Source organism: Scyliorhinus torazame, chromosome 19 (assembly GCF_047496885.1).
Source record: "Scyliorhinus torazame isolate Kashiwa2021f chromosome 19, sScyTor2.1, whole genome shotgun sequence".
Classification (NCBI taxonomy): domain Eukaryota; kingdom Metazoa; phylum Chordata; class Chondrichthyes; order Carcharhiniformes; family Scyliorhinidae; genus Scyliorhinus; species Scyliorhinus torazame.
Window position 1 is genome coordinate 113914736 of NC_092725.1, and position 16769 is coordinate 113931504.

At 41.1% G+C, this 16769-nt stretch overlaps 1 protein-coding gene across 4 annotated transcripts in view; it reads left to right on the forward strand.

Moving 5' to 3' along the window:
• scaf11 (SR-related CTD-associated factor 11) overlaps positions 1-16769 on the forward strand; it is a 112943-nt gene that overhangs the window by 44566 nt on the left and 51608 nt on the right. For 2 of the 4 annotated variants that reach the window (XM_072485056.1, XM_072485058.1), the window contains exons 3-7: positions 1247-1413; positions 7741-7818; positions 9777-9859; positions 11928-11983; positions 12368-12471. In XM_072485056.1, the coding sequence (XP_072341157.1) occupies positions 1247-1413; positions 7741-7818; positions 9777-9859; positions 11928-11983; positions 12368-12471 (488 nt within the window). The remainder of the gene's footprint in view (positions 1-1246; positions 1414-7740; positions 7819-9776; positions 9860-11927; positions 11984-12367; positions 12472-16769) is intronic. The other 2 variants (XM_072485057.1, XM_072485059.1) reach the window with 2 other exon arrangements.

The following is a 16769-nucleotide window of genomic DNA, read 5'->3' on the forward strand; positions in this document are numbered from 1 at the left end:
ATGCATACCTTCCTGACCAAAACATTTGCAAAATGAGACTGCATGTGTCCTTTGACCACTTTAGTTGGTAATTTTCATATGACATTAAATATCACTCAACCCTAACTCAGAGAATTTAGGCAATAGAACGAGTCTTTTAAAGTGCCGAATAGGACTTCATTCCTCATCCAAACTACTAGACTCTCTTTCACTCTGGAACCCATGATTTTCTCCAACCAGTTCATGGTGCTAAATGGATTAGCAAATAATCCATTTGCTAGCATACTAGGAGATGATGTTCTAACGTACCTACATATGCTATTCACTAATAATAATAATGACTCAAGATTAGAATGAGATAAGCTGCCTGTTACTTATTGGAGACCCTGACCCTGCAATGGATCTTAAGCCTAAAATACAGAAACCTTTCAATACTTTACAGCAGGGAGTTTCCAAACTGTGGCCTGAGTTCTAGCAATGCAGCTGTGAAGCTTTGGCATATTTATCTTTAAGATTGTATGTTTCTAAAGTGTTGGTTTGCCAACTTTTGTCTTTACTAAGGAGCTTAGGAATGCCTTTGTGGCACTGTTGCCTCTGATAAACTTGTATCTGCAACATGTGCTCAATGCATGTTAATACAAACACAGATGCTAGAAGCTTCACAAAGTCTGAAAGATTGCTTCACAGAAAAAGGGAAGGGACAGAAGAATATATGAAGCAAAATAATGAATGGTATTTCCAAAAAACACAACAAAAATATAAGGAATCGATGATGACCTTGCTTAAATACATTCAAGATACTGTTCTTGCATTCGTCCCCTTGCTGTTTAAGTTTGGGGGTTTGAAAACTTAAGTACACATTTTCAAAATGTCCATCACAGCAATGAAAAATTACAAATAATTTAGTTGTTACTTCTCACAGAAATATCTTGGCATTTAAGGAAATTGGCATTGGAGAAACACAGGAAGCACTGTGAAAATGCAACTTGACTGAAAATATGTTTGAATAGGAAAGAACGAAAAATAAAATATGGAAAATAAAAAGAAGAAATATTTACTAAGTTTCTTGTGACTGAAGATATGCAGATATATAAATTGCATCAACTGCAAGTTACTTGTATAATTGGTGATATTGATCATGGTTTAAGGTGATGAGTTTAATGTTAACGTGAATTAATGTTCACCTTTTTCATAGTCTGATTGTGGTTGATTATTGTTTACTTTGAGTTGGTGCTCTTTGAGACTATTTTTCTGATTCTGTTAACAGGTGGAGAAAATGATCAAGAATGTGCTGATAATGGTGTGTTTGCTCCAACAACTGGTCAAATTGACTGGTGTCCTATCTGCCTGAACCACTTTGTGGAACAAGAAGTGGCTGTTCCTGAGAGCTGTTCTCACATTTTTTGCCTGAGGTGCATTCTTGCGTGGGCTGAAGTAAGAAAAATATTAACTCCTAATTAACAGTATTATAAACATATTTTTTAAAAACTTCATGTATGGAAGTGAAATGAAAATATAGTAGTGAATAAGGTGAACCTCATTTGGTTGCAACGGGTGAGTGATCTGTTATGAAATTAACATAATGAATCTATAAAAATAGTACAGTTGAGTCAAATGAGCAGCAGTTCTCAAAATACATGTTTTGGTGTACACTTTAGCAGGATTATGGTGTGAGGGCGCTGACAGTGGGTGGGAGATGGAAGGATGGCAGGAGGAAGAAGAGTGATAGGAGTTGCATTCCCTCAGTTTAGGATTCATTTGATTGAATGCATATATCCTATACAGGAGAAGATTAACTATCGAAATATTATGCATCTTGTGATAGTTACTGATATAGTGGACCAGGTCATGCTGGAAATAACAGAATGTTGGCAGCATACGTCCTGATTAATGTGCAAGTTCAGAGGGTAAAGAGATGCAGCTCGAGTTCAGAATCTCCAGAACTTGCTGGTGGATTGAGATCACTTTGCTAGTTGCTTTGCTAAAATGCTCTTAACCCCCTTCCCATGAGTTACATAGGGTTGTATTTCTTGGAATTTAGAATGCTATTTGTTTGAAGCTTGTAATCTATTAAGAGGAACTGAAGGGGTGGACAGGGGAAAACTGTTTCCACTGGTGGGATTCTTATACCAGGAGCATTGCCTAAAAATTAAAACCAATCCTTTCGGGAGCAAAATTAGGAAACACTTCTACATGCAAAAAGGTGGTAGAAGTTGGGAATTCTCTTCGGCAAAGTCAATGATAGGTGTTTGTTCACCAAAGGTGGTAAGGAAAAGGTACAAAGGCAGGAATATGGGTTTACATTACAGAAGAGCCATGATCTATGAATGGCTTGAGGGGCTAAATGGGCTCCTTTTGTTCCTTTTACTGTGCACCACACAACTGTATCTTTATTAAAATAAATTTAGAGCATCCAATTCTTTCTTTTCCAATTAAGGGGCAATTTAGCGTGACCAATCCACCTAGCCTGCACATCTTTGAGTTGTGGGGGTGAGACCCACGCAAACACGGGGAGAATGTGCAAACTCCACACAGACAGTGACCCGGGATCGAACCCAGGTCCTCAGCAGTGCTAATCACTGGGCCACCGTGCCGCCCTCACACAACTATCTGTTGACGAAGAGTATAAGTACCAATTTAATTATATGATATTGTGAGTGCAATGTCAATCAATCTTCCTGATCCAGAATAAGAACCAATTAAAGTATTCAGTCTCATTCCTGCATGTGATCAATTGTTAGCAATTTGTAAATGATCTGTTTGTTTACTATATTCTATTTGTTTCTCCTCTCTTTCTTACCCTTTCTATTTCTCCTTGTATACCTGATTTAACTTTGATTCACACTAATTCATTCTTCTGAATTTCTGTTTCTTTTTTGATCCTTAAATCTTGGTGGTTAAGGTGATGCATTGAATATGAATCCAGTCATATTTTATTAATTTGAAAAATAGTTTCATAGCGACAAAATAATGCAAGCAGTTATTCGGGCAAATCCCTGCTTAAAGATAATTTAAAAACTGGAAAAGTTTGGATGGGGAAGATTCTTCTGCTCAAACATTTTTAGCTTCTTTGAATACTTCAGTAGATAAATTAGATGGTGAATCTCCCCTTGATATTTGAACTTTAGCAATATGTTTTAAGATGCTTCTTGGGAAGTGATATTCAATGATGGGGAAAGTTTCTGATCAATCAGTGTTTTTTTTTTAATTTAGAGTACCCAATTAATTTTTTTCCAATTAAGGGACAATTTAGCGTGGCCAATCCACCTACCCTGCGCATCTTTGTGTTGTGGAGGCGAAACCCATGAGAATGTGCAAACTCCACATGGATAGTGACCCAGGGCCGGGATCTCGGCGCCGTGAGGCAGCAGTGCTAACCACTGCACCACCGTGCTGCCCTCAATCAGTGTTCAGCAGGAACCTTCTTGTTTTGAGACTACATTTTTTACCTCAATAACAAAACCAAATATATGTTTTCATGGAATTTCTGGCAACACTAATATAAGGGAAGCTACAGAGATAGAGGGTGTAACAAATGGTCTGTAGATTTAGATTAAATTTCAATTGAGCATTGGTTAAAAAAATGCTCATTTAAATTGTAGGTGAGTCACTTGGAAATGTACCTCAAAATGATGGTAGACCCATCATTTGCATTGTATAGACACTGGCAAAATAAGTTTAAGGAAGACTGGTAGAATATTGGGATTTCAAAGCCTGGGCCATATAATACACCTTTGTATAGGTGAAGTTAAGATTTAACACTGCTGTAGTCAGACCATATTCAGAGTAATGTGTTCAGTTTTGTCACCAAAAAATACATGTACATTGGAAAGAATGCAGGGAATCGCAAGTCGATCTACCTGTAAAAGGCAAAAAGAAAATAATTGAAAACCTCGCCCTTCACAACCCTGAGGGCTGGGCGATGCAGTAATAAGGAGGGAGACTTCACAGAAGTATGTATAGAAAATATTAAATGACATGGACGAGACAAATCTAAAATGTTTATTTAAAGCAAAGCAAGAGATTAGGATTAGAAGAGAGAAATTAGTGAATAATAAATTTAAAACCAAATAATTAAGAATTTTCTTTCATTGCTAACAATAGTTATCCTGGAATAATCTGTCAAGCATAATTTTAAGTGCAAGATTATTAGATGGTAGAGTTTCCCCCATGGTCACAATCCATGGTTCCAGTGCATGGTTCTCCTATTTTGAAAGCATGGGTATCTCCCTCCCAATCCTGGCTTTCTGCTTAAATTCATTGGCATATCACTCGAGGTAAGATCAGTCAAGGACAGCATTTTAAAATGTGGTTTAAAAAAAAAAACACATTTTGATTCCAAAAATATTTCTTGATTATATTTAAGAGTGGTAATTTGGTAAAATTTGAATACTACAGTTGAAAATGGATTCATCACAAAAAAAATAACCATTTTAAATCCATCACCAATGAATAATCTTGATTCTAACTGACTGAAAATTACTTTTCGCAAATGTACGAAACTGCTTTCTAATTAAATTGCGCTACAGTAGTGAGTTATTGAGTAAATACAAAAACGTCATTCTCTTTTCAAAATGCATCGATTCCTATCCTTGTGCCCAAAAGTTCCAATTTATTTTTGGGGCCTCATCAAAGGCCTACAAACAAAGGCAATTAGCAGGAACTCCCAATGATGACTAATTCACCCTGGGTGTGGCTGGTCTGGGCAGGGCCTGATTCTAGAATAATGATTTTAGATCCAGCGCAAAAGGACTCTGGAAACGTGAGTTGCACTGAATGCAGTTTGTGCGAAAAATTTTGTGATAACTTTTCACAATTTATGCCATTATTGAAGGATTTGCGCCTCAGCAAAATGGCGTGGTTGAGTGATCAGGGTTCAAAATCCAGCTGCGTGCATAAAGTGAACAATTATCTTATTCGAAAGGTGAGGCGATTGTGGGGGAAGGGGGCTGTGGGGATGGAAATGGTAACTTCCTCCTCTTGGGCTTTTTGATGTGATATGGATTCCTTCCATGAGTAATGGCACAGTAAGGATGTTGGCTAACCTGCAAGTCATTTTTATTTTGAAGTACTTTTGGAGTGACCTAAATGTCAGATTTTGCTGTTTTTCCCTGTGCAACGAAGAAAAATTAGTCATTGTGGCCTCAGATATGCAGTCTATGGGCTGTAAATCAGGAAATATTTGCTGTTGTCTAATGGGATATTTTAACAGGACACCCAGTACTTGAAACTTTAAATTACTCATTTTGGTTGTAAATTATTCATGTCTGAATTATAAATTTACCTTATTCCTAGTGTGCTAAGTAAGATGAGCAGCGTTAGTTTGCTCTTCCCTATGTGCTGAGTGAAATCTCTTAAGTGAAATTCTGTTTGTGTGAAAGTACTGGCAATGTTGGGTCCCAAAGAGTGTGCTATGTGCTAATATTTCCTGGTTTACAGTATTTGTACCACTGATGTCTACTCTTTGCCCCAGGGGTTCTGGCTGAGAGATTGGCAGGGACACTGGGGTGAAGGATGGAGGTCAGTTAAGTTCCAGCGTGAAAACTGAAATATCTTGGTGAATAATGCTGGAGAGGAATTTAGCAGGTAAGCTTCTTTCAGCCTTTTCTTTGGCATCCCAATTACAGAGGAGTTGTGGAGCAATAAAGGCATCTTAAATTATTGAAGCAGCTAAACTTTCTTTGCATTTCTGATGCACTGTATTATAAATGCTCAGAATGAGTGTTGAGCAATTTATTTTTCAATACAAATTATCCTAGAAATCCTTAAAATTATGCCAAAAGTCTCTGGAAAATCCTTAAAACGACTGGGAAAATAAAACGTGTTTCTGTTGGCCATGCTCGATTTTGCCGAGTGCCAGCCAACTGGTAATGTGTTGAATTACAGTGGTGTACAAGTTCCGACTCTTACGGCATGAGAGTGCAGTCGATTTTGCTGTGTTCATTATTCAGATCTGAAAATTTGACTTGTATTTGTATTGTGATTTAAAAGAGCTAATGGAAGAAAGAACATTTGAATATAGTCTTTTTTTATAAGGTTGCATTTGCTGGTGCAGACCTTAAGAACTGGTGTTTTTTATTCCCTGTGAAAAGATTTATATGGTGCTGTTGTATTTCAGCTGATAACTTATATGGAATCAAAGTTCTCACTGAAGTCAGTCAGTTGGGGTGTTTAATTGTAACATGATCTGCATGTTGCCAATTCCTGAATATCGATGCCATTTGCGATCCGATTAAACAATCTTCTCTTAATTTAATACCTCTTGTTAGTAGATGCTGTTCCTTATGATCTGAAGACATACTTTTTCTATATTCTATGCTTGCAAAGGTGCAAACTGGAGACGATAATAGTCATGACGCTTATTGTTTTCTGTTTCTTGGATTTAAGGTAGACTTTAGTTAATCTGCAAAACTCACAATTGAGTAGTGTTTACACAAGAATTGTAGACTGCTCCTTAATGTATGTTTGTGAAATTCATAATGGGTCAATTATCCTTAACTGTTGTTTTGGATTGAATACAAGAGCCGCTGATAAATGTAGGAATGAAGTTTTGATTCTGCAGCATAAATTCAAGCAAGTGAGTCTACTCACAAACATGGGGCGGCACGATGGCACAGCGCCGCACAGCTCCAGAGACCTGGGTTCAATTCCAACTGCGGGTGACTGTGGAGTTTGTATGTTCTTCCCGTGTCTGCGTTGGGTTGCTCCGGTTTCCCCTCTCAGTCCAAAAATGTACCGATTGGGTGGATTAGTCATGCTACATTGCCACTTATTATTCAGGGATGTGCAGGTAAGGTTACGGGAATAGGACGGGGTGGACGCCGGAGTGTGCTCATTCGAAGGGTAGGCGCAGACTTCATGGGCCGAATGGCTTCCTTCTGCACTATTAGGATTCTATGAAACATCTGCACCAACATATTATTCAAGCCGGTTGTGAAACTGCTTCATTCTGAGAAGACATCAGATTTTGGAAGAGCTTCAAGTAGAATGGATCAAATCTATCCATCCTTGTCAAAAGGATGGTATGCTAGCAAAGAGTTATATTCCAAACACATTAACTTCTTTCCTATTTTCAGATGCTCCTGACCACCAAAAATTGATTCATATTTATCTTATTGTTGGTTGTGGGAACATGTGCATAAAATAATGACTGCTTTCACCTAGAGCCATTAATTTTCTATGACGTGCTTTTGAGAAGGATTTGGCACCAGTGGTGCTGTAGGTTTTGGGCTGCGGATATGTGAGGAACAGTGTTTTTATGTAGCGAGTGGAAATGACCTGGAGCTGGCTGTACAAGGATGGTGGAAGCAGAAACGATCAATGATTTTAAAAGGAAATTGCAAGGGCACTAAAAGGAAATAAACTTGCAGGGCCTGCTGTGATAGAACAGAGTAATTGGACTGACCAAATTTCTCTACCGAGATCTAGCATGGGCTTGATGGGCTGAATGGCCTACTGACCAGGTGACAATGCTTTCCTTTTTCCCCTTCCCCATCCCTTCATGAGAACAGGAGAAATGGGAGTAACACAGGACTATATTGCCCATCCAACATTCTATGGGAAAGGCCCAAGTCACTGGCACAACTGGAATTCGAAAACTGAGCATTAAACCATTCCATTATACAATTTGCGTGATTGTGGTGACGACCTATCAGCAGTGAATGGTTATCTGGCTAAAATGCTAATATTAATTGAATATAATAATTGAAGACAGTGTAAAAAGCAGTCATACAAATGGAAGTAAGTGTATCTGTCTTACAGAAACGCGGTTGTTGCCCAATAGACCGTAAGCCTTTCAGTGTGATTTACCAACAAGCTAACATAAAGAGTAACGCAAAGGTAAGATAGCGATACTTAGTTCAATATATAGGTTATATTTGGTAGCACGGTAGCACAGGTGGATAGCACTGTGGCTTCACAGCGCCAGGGTCCCAGGTTTGATCCCCCGCTGGGTCACTGTCTGTGCGGAGTCTGCACGTTTTCCCTCTGCTCCGGTTCCTCCGGGTGCTCCAGTTTCCTCCCACAGTCCAAAGACGTGCAGGGTAGGTGGATTGGCCATGATAAATTGCCCTTAGTGACCAAAAAGGTTAGGAGGGGTTATTGGGTTACGGGGATAGGGTGGAAGTGAGGGCTTAAGTGGGTCGGTGCAGACATGATGGGCCGAATGGCCTCCTTCTGTACTGTATGTTCTATGTTCATATATGTACAGATTGAATATCCCATATACAGTGAATCCAGGCAAAAGGCAATTCAGATGAATAACCATTGAAATAAGGCACAAGAATGCCTGTTCTTAGGGCTGGATTATATGCTCTCCTGCCAGTGGGTTAGAAGGCAGGAAGGGCATGTAAAATCCAGCGTGCATATGTCTGCCCTTGGGTCTATTGAGACCTTTAAGTAATGAATTAATGGTCACTTAAGGGTCTCATCCCACCACCACTGGTATTTTGCCCATGTCAAGTGTAGGCCTACACCGTGCAGGAAGCCCAGCAGCTTTAGCTGTGCCAGCTGATGTTGGGCCATGGGTGGCAAAATCCCCTTTAGGGCTCCAGGGCACATTGAAGGCAGCCCACTCCCACTTAACCTTTCCCCCTGACCATTTTGATCCAGTCCCCAAGCTCCCCTCTTGCTGAGACCCCTGTACTTATCTGTCAGTAAGGAATGAGTAGGTATAATGAAACAAACTGCTTATGTTGGAGCGACACTCTCTTTCTATTGCAAGTAAGAACCTGGTCATCAGGAGTAACGCACTCTCGGTGTTAATGTACATGGCTCGGGTATGGGCTATTTCCGCTTCATCTGGAGGTCGAAAATGAACCACCTTTGCAGGGAAGCCATGTACAAGCCTCTATAAAGGTGGGAAAAACATGCTCACCATCGCCCTAATCCTGATGGGTACTTTGGTGCTTGGCTGCATCAAGCTGTGCGTAGATACTTGGTACATAAACACCAAGTGCAACTACTTCTGAGGTTCTACCTATCCCCGGTGTTGCAAAGAATGAATGGGTCTTGCCACATTTCCACAGAATGTTTCAAATAGTTGAACCGTGCCTTATCACCTTTTCCTAGATCATAGAATTTACAGTGCAGAAGGAGGCCATGCGGCCCATCGAGTCTGCACCGGCTCTTGGAAAGAGCACCCTACCCAAGGTCCACACCTCCACCCTATCCCCATAACCCAGTAACCCCACCCAACACTAAGGACAATTTTGGACACTATGGGCAATTTATCATGGCCAATCCACCTTACCTGTACATCTTTGGACTGGGAGGAAACCGGAGCACCTGGAGGAAACCCACGCACACACGGGGAGGATATGCAGACTCCGCACAGACAGTGACCCAAGTCAGGAATCGAACCTGGGACCCTGGAGCTGTGAAGCAATTGTGCTATTCACAATGCTACCGTGCTGCTCTTAAGTTCACCAGGCAGTGGTCTGCGTGTGGGTGGGTGTGTCCTCCATGAAGCAGGGTGCTGTACACGATGGACTATTCCCAGGGTCATACACCGTCACACACATCAGCTGCTGTTGGAGGATCATCAACTTGGCGAAAGCCCCCCCCCCCCACACACACACTGGAAACTGGTGGTAACCACAGAAGTGACTACCAGGCAGGACTTCCTCCTGAGAACCACAACACCACCACCTCTTCAATTCACCCCAGGATTGAGTGGAATCTTGCACTTTCTGCCGCCAAACTCTGGAACTGTAAAATAAATTAATTCATTACAGTAAAATTAATGAATTAATTACAAATGATGTATAATTTTATCTGCTGTTTTTATGACATTTCAGCTACCCATGAAGCAGAGCTTTAGTAAAGATTCAAGAGAACAGAAGGAAGACAGCAATGAAGAGCACTGTCATAGTGTCACAAGGTAGGCACTGCCAAAATATTAAAATTTAGACCTATTTATAATCTACAATAAATGTATTTGAACATGGGTTAGGGTAGAACCAAAATTGGGTGGCAACTTGGTTTTGAAACAAAAAGGTTAATGAATATTCGATTTTATTAGTTTCTGAGCAATCATTGAACATTTTTATTTAGTCACTAGATATGGATGTGCTTTGTAGATATAGTGATGTGTATTTGCAAAGCTTAATGGTTGTTTCAGATACCATTATTTGGACCTTGTGTGACCTTTACTAATACTACTTTATACTGCGTGCACTTTACATGTGGGGATAGTGGACAAGGGCCCACCCTAATGCAGGTACATATATAAAAGGCTGGAATATTGTTTCCATTCTTGCCAGAGCTCGTAATATGATCAGTTTCCAAGTGCCCAGCTTTGTTTTACCAATGTTGCTGATATATCACTGACAAGGCTCAGTAACTGTTAATCTATTGGTTAGTATATAATTTTTTTTAAGTGTGCCATATTAATAATGGGAGAAACAGGAAGATGTACAGCTAGAGATCCAGGATTAGGCATGACTGAAATAATAATATTTATTAGTGTCACAATTAGGCTTACATTAACACTGCAATGAAGTTACTGTAAAATCCCCTAGTCGCCACACTATGGCACCTGTTCAGGTACAGTGAGCGAGAATTCAGAACGTCCAAAAAATGTTTCCATACTTAATTAAGTTTTGATTTGTGGATTGCAAAGCGGTACAGGAAAAACTGTTTCATGTAAGATGTGGGAACCCTGGTGGTTTTGCAAAAGTATGTGTTTGTGTGCATAATTATGTAGGAGCTGAACTTATTAATCTTATAAAATAAAAATTAGATGCGCTGAGAATTTTGGTAACTATATTTCCAGTGATTTAATGCTGCTGTGAATTCATAAAGCACTCTGGAAACTAGTCAGATTGGGTTGTTTTAGTGATAGTGATTTTGTGTGGCTGGGCCAGTGTGAATTAATTTAAGCGCAGTTTGGTTAAAAAATAATTTTGGTTCCCTAATGCTTTAAAGGAGCTATAATGGTTCTGCACTAATAGTATCTTCAAATATTGTCCGCCTTGAGTAGCTCTGGGCCTGTTTTCATATCCGTTGCATAACATTGCCTATTCTGCACAGCCAAACCACATTTTCAAGCAGGCTATACAACTATAATGGACACACCATAAAATAATTTTTCTGCATCATTGTGGCTAAAAGTAGTGATCCAAGTTCACTACCACAAGGAAACCTGGCATAGCTAATGGGAATTTTTGCACTTGATTCATATTAATTCATAAAGATAAATGGTCTGGATTATGCTCTCTATGGTGGTTTAACTGTGCCAACCATTCTGTATACTTTTGTTTGACCACAGACTTTTAGTCAGATTTTGCACTGGAATTTACTACAATTATAGAGCCACTAGGCGCAGGGCTCTCTCCAGGGAATTTGGGTCTTGTTTGAACAGGGCAAGTAACTGCATCTTAATCAGTCAGAGTGAAGAATCATTAATGATTGGTGCAGAGTATGAATAAGGAAGTTAGAATATTTAAGTCTGTGTCAAATCAGGTACAGACCACCAAATAGAGAGGGAATGAAAGATAATAGAGAGGGGGGAATAAAAGAGATGAAAAAGGTTTTTAAAATATGAATAATAATTGCAAAAATTAGTTTTCGGTTTCAGAGAGACTTTTTTGGCCAGAACTAATATTCTCTTACCATTAACAATTTTCCTTTGACTCAAATGAATTTTTTCTGGTGAGTGTTGTGGATATATATTGTGTAAGTGCAGTAACTTCACACTGTTCCATTTAATTCAATGCCAAGTCTCTCAGCAAGGTAGTGGAATAGTGCAGCTTCTGGGGTAAGCACGCAACTTGGGCAGTGACTTCCCCATTTAACTGTGCATGTGCCATTTCCAGAAGTAAATGTTTGATTGAGACTTAATAACAATGTGCACTGTTGGCATGGCCATCATTTTTATAGCAAAGTGCAGCTCATTGCTTTTTAAGGCTTTCAAAAAACCTTATCTGTTTTTCTTTTTCAAATTACAGAGGAGATATTGTCTTGAATGATGGGTTATGCACATGCTTAACGGGAAAATGCGAAAGTAAGTAACAAATGAGCTTTGTATTGATGGTATAAGTTGGAAGGAAACAAACCAGCTTGGAAAAGGCAATTTCTTTGTAGCCTCTGGGAAGGATTTGGATTTTTGTCTGGACATAGGTCTAGCATGAAATCCAGAGGGAGGAAAGGGCTTTCGCTTGATCCTGAGTCCATGTATGGTTATTCTGTCATGAGCCTCCTTGCTAGCTAATGCATTATTTGTTGGGGATAACCCTGGCACTGTAAATGACAAAATATGCAAAAGCCAAAAGGAACTTGAGTCCTACAATAGACTTTGAAGAACGTATGCTCCCCGTAATTGACTATTTTGTCAATCACAATAATGTGCAGTGAAGAAGGCTACTGAAGTTTCTTTTTTCTTCTTCAGGAAACTGTGCTGCTTGGCAACAAACAGAATTTTGTGAAATACAAAGCGTACTAATCATGACCTGTGACAAAAGGAACAGGACATCAAAGAAGAGTAAAAATAAGGTTAGTTGAAGGATTGCGGAGTGGTAGATAATGGTGCGTTATGTGTGTGAATATACGTATTCGAAGCATGGATATGCCACTTGGTCCTTCGTGCCTGTTCCACCATACAATAAGATTATGGCAGATCCAATTATAAGCTGAACCCCACATTCCTGCCTACCCCTGATAACCTTTCATCCCCTTGTTAATCAAGAATCTTTTAATACTCTAAAGCGTTACCTAAATTGAAGGAACCCATAAGCTTTGCATAATTTTGTTTGAGGTAAATTTGTTAATACATCTGGTGACTTTACCAAGAATCGAGGAATTGAAAAACATCAATGCAACTGTTATGGGCCAGGGTTTAGAGAACCCCAAAGTGTATCATGGAGTTCACCTGTCTCACAACTTTTACTGGATTGTGGTATGGGGAGCACACTTCACAGATATGGTACAGCAAAAATGGAAAAGTATTTTTTTAAAGCAAAACAATGTTTATTCGATGAACTCAAGTTAACCTTTTTAAAACATACAGTGAACATTTTAGCAACCATTAATTCAAATAAAACCCCCAAAGAATACAACACTAAGTAATCCTTTAAGCTTTCCTTTTAAAATCCATAAGACTTAAAACACCTTTTACCAGAAGCACATCAGGTTAAAGTCACTACTGTTATTAGTTTTAAATCACCAGGATCGATTTAGAGTCTTTAGATTACAGAGAGACGCTAATACACCTTCTGGCTGTGACTGCAGCTATCCAGCTCTGAAAACTAAACTAAAACACACCCTGCAGCAAACAGCATAAAACGGAAGTAAAAAGCGGACAGACAGCCCAGCTCCACAATCTCTCTGACATCACTGCAGTAATAAACACACATTTCTTAAAGGTGCTCTCACTTCAGATACTTATACACACACCCATTTATAAACACCCATTTCTCAAAGGTACTCAAACATGCCACCTCCCCCCACGAAATATACAACCCCATCAACTTTAAGATTGTTTCATTTTTCACCTTTTCACTATCCTTTAAAAAATGCACACAGTTAATATACTTTTTCGTTTCAAAAAACAAACACGCAAACAGGTATAATAATATAGTCGTTTTTTCCCCCGTCTTCTTCCAACTGAAATCCTTCTCGATTGACAGTCTCTTTGAACAAGAAGGTCTCTGCACGATCCGTCCATTTCTCTACGCCTCGGCATTTCTCTTTAAAGTCAGATACTTTAGTTCAATCTGATCACAGAGTTCCTTGTAATTCTCCAACACAGGAGCATTGGTTATCACAGCTTTCAGTCAGTCAAATGCCTGTTGACACTCCGCTGTCCACTGGAATTTGTTACGCTTCTTCAGCAAGTCCGTCAGTGGAGCAATCACGCTATAAAACCTTTGCACAAATGTTCGATCAAATCCACTCATGCCAAGAACTCACATTATTTCCCTTCGTCTTGAGGGTATCGTAAACTCCTCAAGGAAAGTGACGTGGGCTTTTCCAAATTCACTTTTGGCTAGGTTTATCACCAAACCCGCCTCCTGAGTTCGATCGAATAACTAATCAGATGTTGTAAATATTCTTTCCATGTCTGGCTGAAAATTACCAGATTGTCGATGTATACCGCACAATTGGGTAATCCTGAAACAAATTTGTTAGTTAACCGTTGAAATGTGGCTGGTGTGTTTTTCATGCCAAATGGCATAACTTGGAATTGGTATATACCATCTGGAGTCACAAAAGCTGAAATCTCCTTCGCCCTTTCGGATAAAGGTACCTGCCAGTAAACTTTAAGTAAATCCAGTTTGGAAAGAAAAGCTGATTGTCCCACTTTCTCAATGCAATCCTCCAATCGTGAGATAGGATAAGAGTCCATTCTTGTAACTGCATTAACCTTTCTATAGTCCACACACAACTGATGGGTACTGTCTGGTTTAGGCACCATCACTATGGGTGAGCTCCATTGGCTGCAACCCACTTCAATTATGCCATCTTTAAGCATACTCTCAATCTCTGTGCCAATTTTAAAGGGTTAAGTCTGTATGGATGTTGTTTGATCGGAACAGCCTTTCCCACATCTACATCATGTATAGCCATTTCAGTACTTCCCAATTTATCTCCACACACTTGCCCATGTGATATCAATAACTCTTTCAGGTCAGTTCGTTTTTCCTCTGGAAGGTAACTCAACAATTTATCCCAATTTTTAAGAAGATCCTCGTTTTCCAATTTAATTTGAGGTATGTCAAATTCACAGTCATCTGGATTTGGTTTGTCACTTTGAGTTAGAATCATTAAAACCTCCTCCTTTTTCTCTCCTTCCCTTTCAAAGTACCTTTTAAGCATATTCACATGACACACTCGGTGAGTTTTCCTTCTATCTGGTGTTTTTACCACATAATTCACCTCACTTAATTTCCTTTCAATCTGATATGGTCCACACAACCTAGCTTTTAAAGGTTCACCTACCACTGGTAACAATATTAAAACTTTGGGGGCGATTTTCCGCGGTGCGGACCAAGTGCCCGCGCCGTCGTGAACGCCGTCGCGTTTTACGACGGTGCGCACAGGGCCCAGGCACAACCTATTCAGGCCCCCACAGGGGGCCAGCAGGGCGCTGGAGCGGTTCACGCCACTTCAGCATCCTTACGTGGCGCCAAATGGGCGCCACGCCAACCCGCGCATGCGCAGTTGGGGCAGCCCAATCCTGCGCATGCGCAGTTGGGGCAGCCCAATCCTGCGCATGCGCAGTTGGGGCAGCCCAATCCTGCGCATGCGCTGTTGGGCCACGCCATCATGCGCATGCGCGGGGAACTTCTTACGCGTGCCAGCCCCTCACCAACATGGCGCCGGTGTTCTGCGGCCGCGCGTGGAAGGAGGTAGGCCCGGGAGGGGAAAGGCCGGCCCGCCGATCGGTGGGTCCCGATCACGGGCCAGACCCCTTCGGAGGCCCCCCTCTCCCCCAGGTGAAGGAGCTCCCCTCTTCCCCCCCCCCCCCAAAAGGCCACCCGCCCCCCCAGCGTTCCCGCAGAGTTCCCGCCGGCAGCGATCAAGGGTGGACGGCGGGAACAAAGAAATGTACAGCACAGGAACAGGCCCTTCGGCCCTCCAAGCCCGTGCCGACCATGCTGCCCGACTAAACTACAATCTTCTACACTTCCTGGGTCCGTATCCCTCTATTCCCATCCTATTCATGTATTTGTCAAGATGCGCCTTAAATGTCACTATCGGCCCTGCTTCCACCACCTCCTCCGGTAGCGGGTTCCAGGCACCCACTACCCTCTGCGTAAAAAAACTTGCCTTGTACATCTACTCTAAACCTTGCCCCTCTCACCTTAAACCTATGCCCCCTAGTAATTGACCCCCCTACCCCAGGGAAAAGCCTCTGACTATCCACTCTGTCTATGCCCCTCATAATTTTGTAGACCTCTATCAGGTCGCCCCTCAACCTCCTTCGTTCCAGTGAGAACAAACCAAGTTTATTCAACCGCTCCTCATAGCTAATGCCCTCCATACCAGGCAACATTCTGGTAAATCTCTTCTGCACCCTCTCTAAAGCCTCCACATCCTTCTGGTAGTGTGGCGACCAGAATTGAACACTATACTCCAAGTGTGGCCTAATTAAGGTTCTATACAGCTGCAACATGACTTGCCAATTCTTATACTCAATGCCCTGGCCAATGAAGGCAAGCATGCCGTATGCCTTCTCGACTACCTTCTCCACCTGTGTTGCCCCTTTCAGTGACCTGTGGACCTGTACTCCTAGATCTCTTTGACTTTCAATACTCTTGAGGGTTCTACCATTCACTGTATATTCCCTACCTGCATTAGACCTTCCAAAATGCATTGCCTCACATTTGTCCGGATTAAACTCCATCTGCCATCTCTCCGCCCAAGTCTCCAAACAATCTAAATCCTGCTGTATCCTCTGACAGTCCTCATCGCTATCCCCAATTCCACCAACCTTTGTGTCGTCCACAAACTTACTAATCAGACCAGTTACATTTTCCTCCAAATCATTCATATATACTACGAACAGCAAAAGGTCCCAGCACTGATCCCTGCGGAATACCACGAGTCACAGCCCTCCAATCAGAAAAGCACCCTACCATTGCTACTCTCTGCCTTCTATGACCTAGCCAGTTCTGTATCCACCTTGCCAGCTCACCCCTGATCCCGTATAACTTCACCTTTTGTACTAGTCTACCATGAGGGACCTTGTCAAAGGCCTTACTGAAGTCCATATAGACAACATCATCCATCGACCTGTTATGTCGTAGCGGCCGCTAGGCCCATCTGGGCCGGAGAATTGCTGCTTGCCT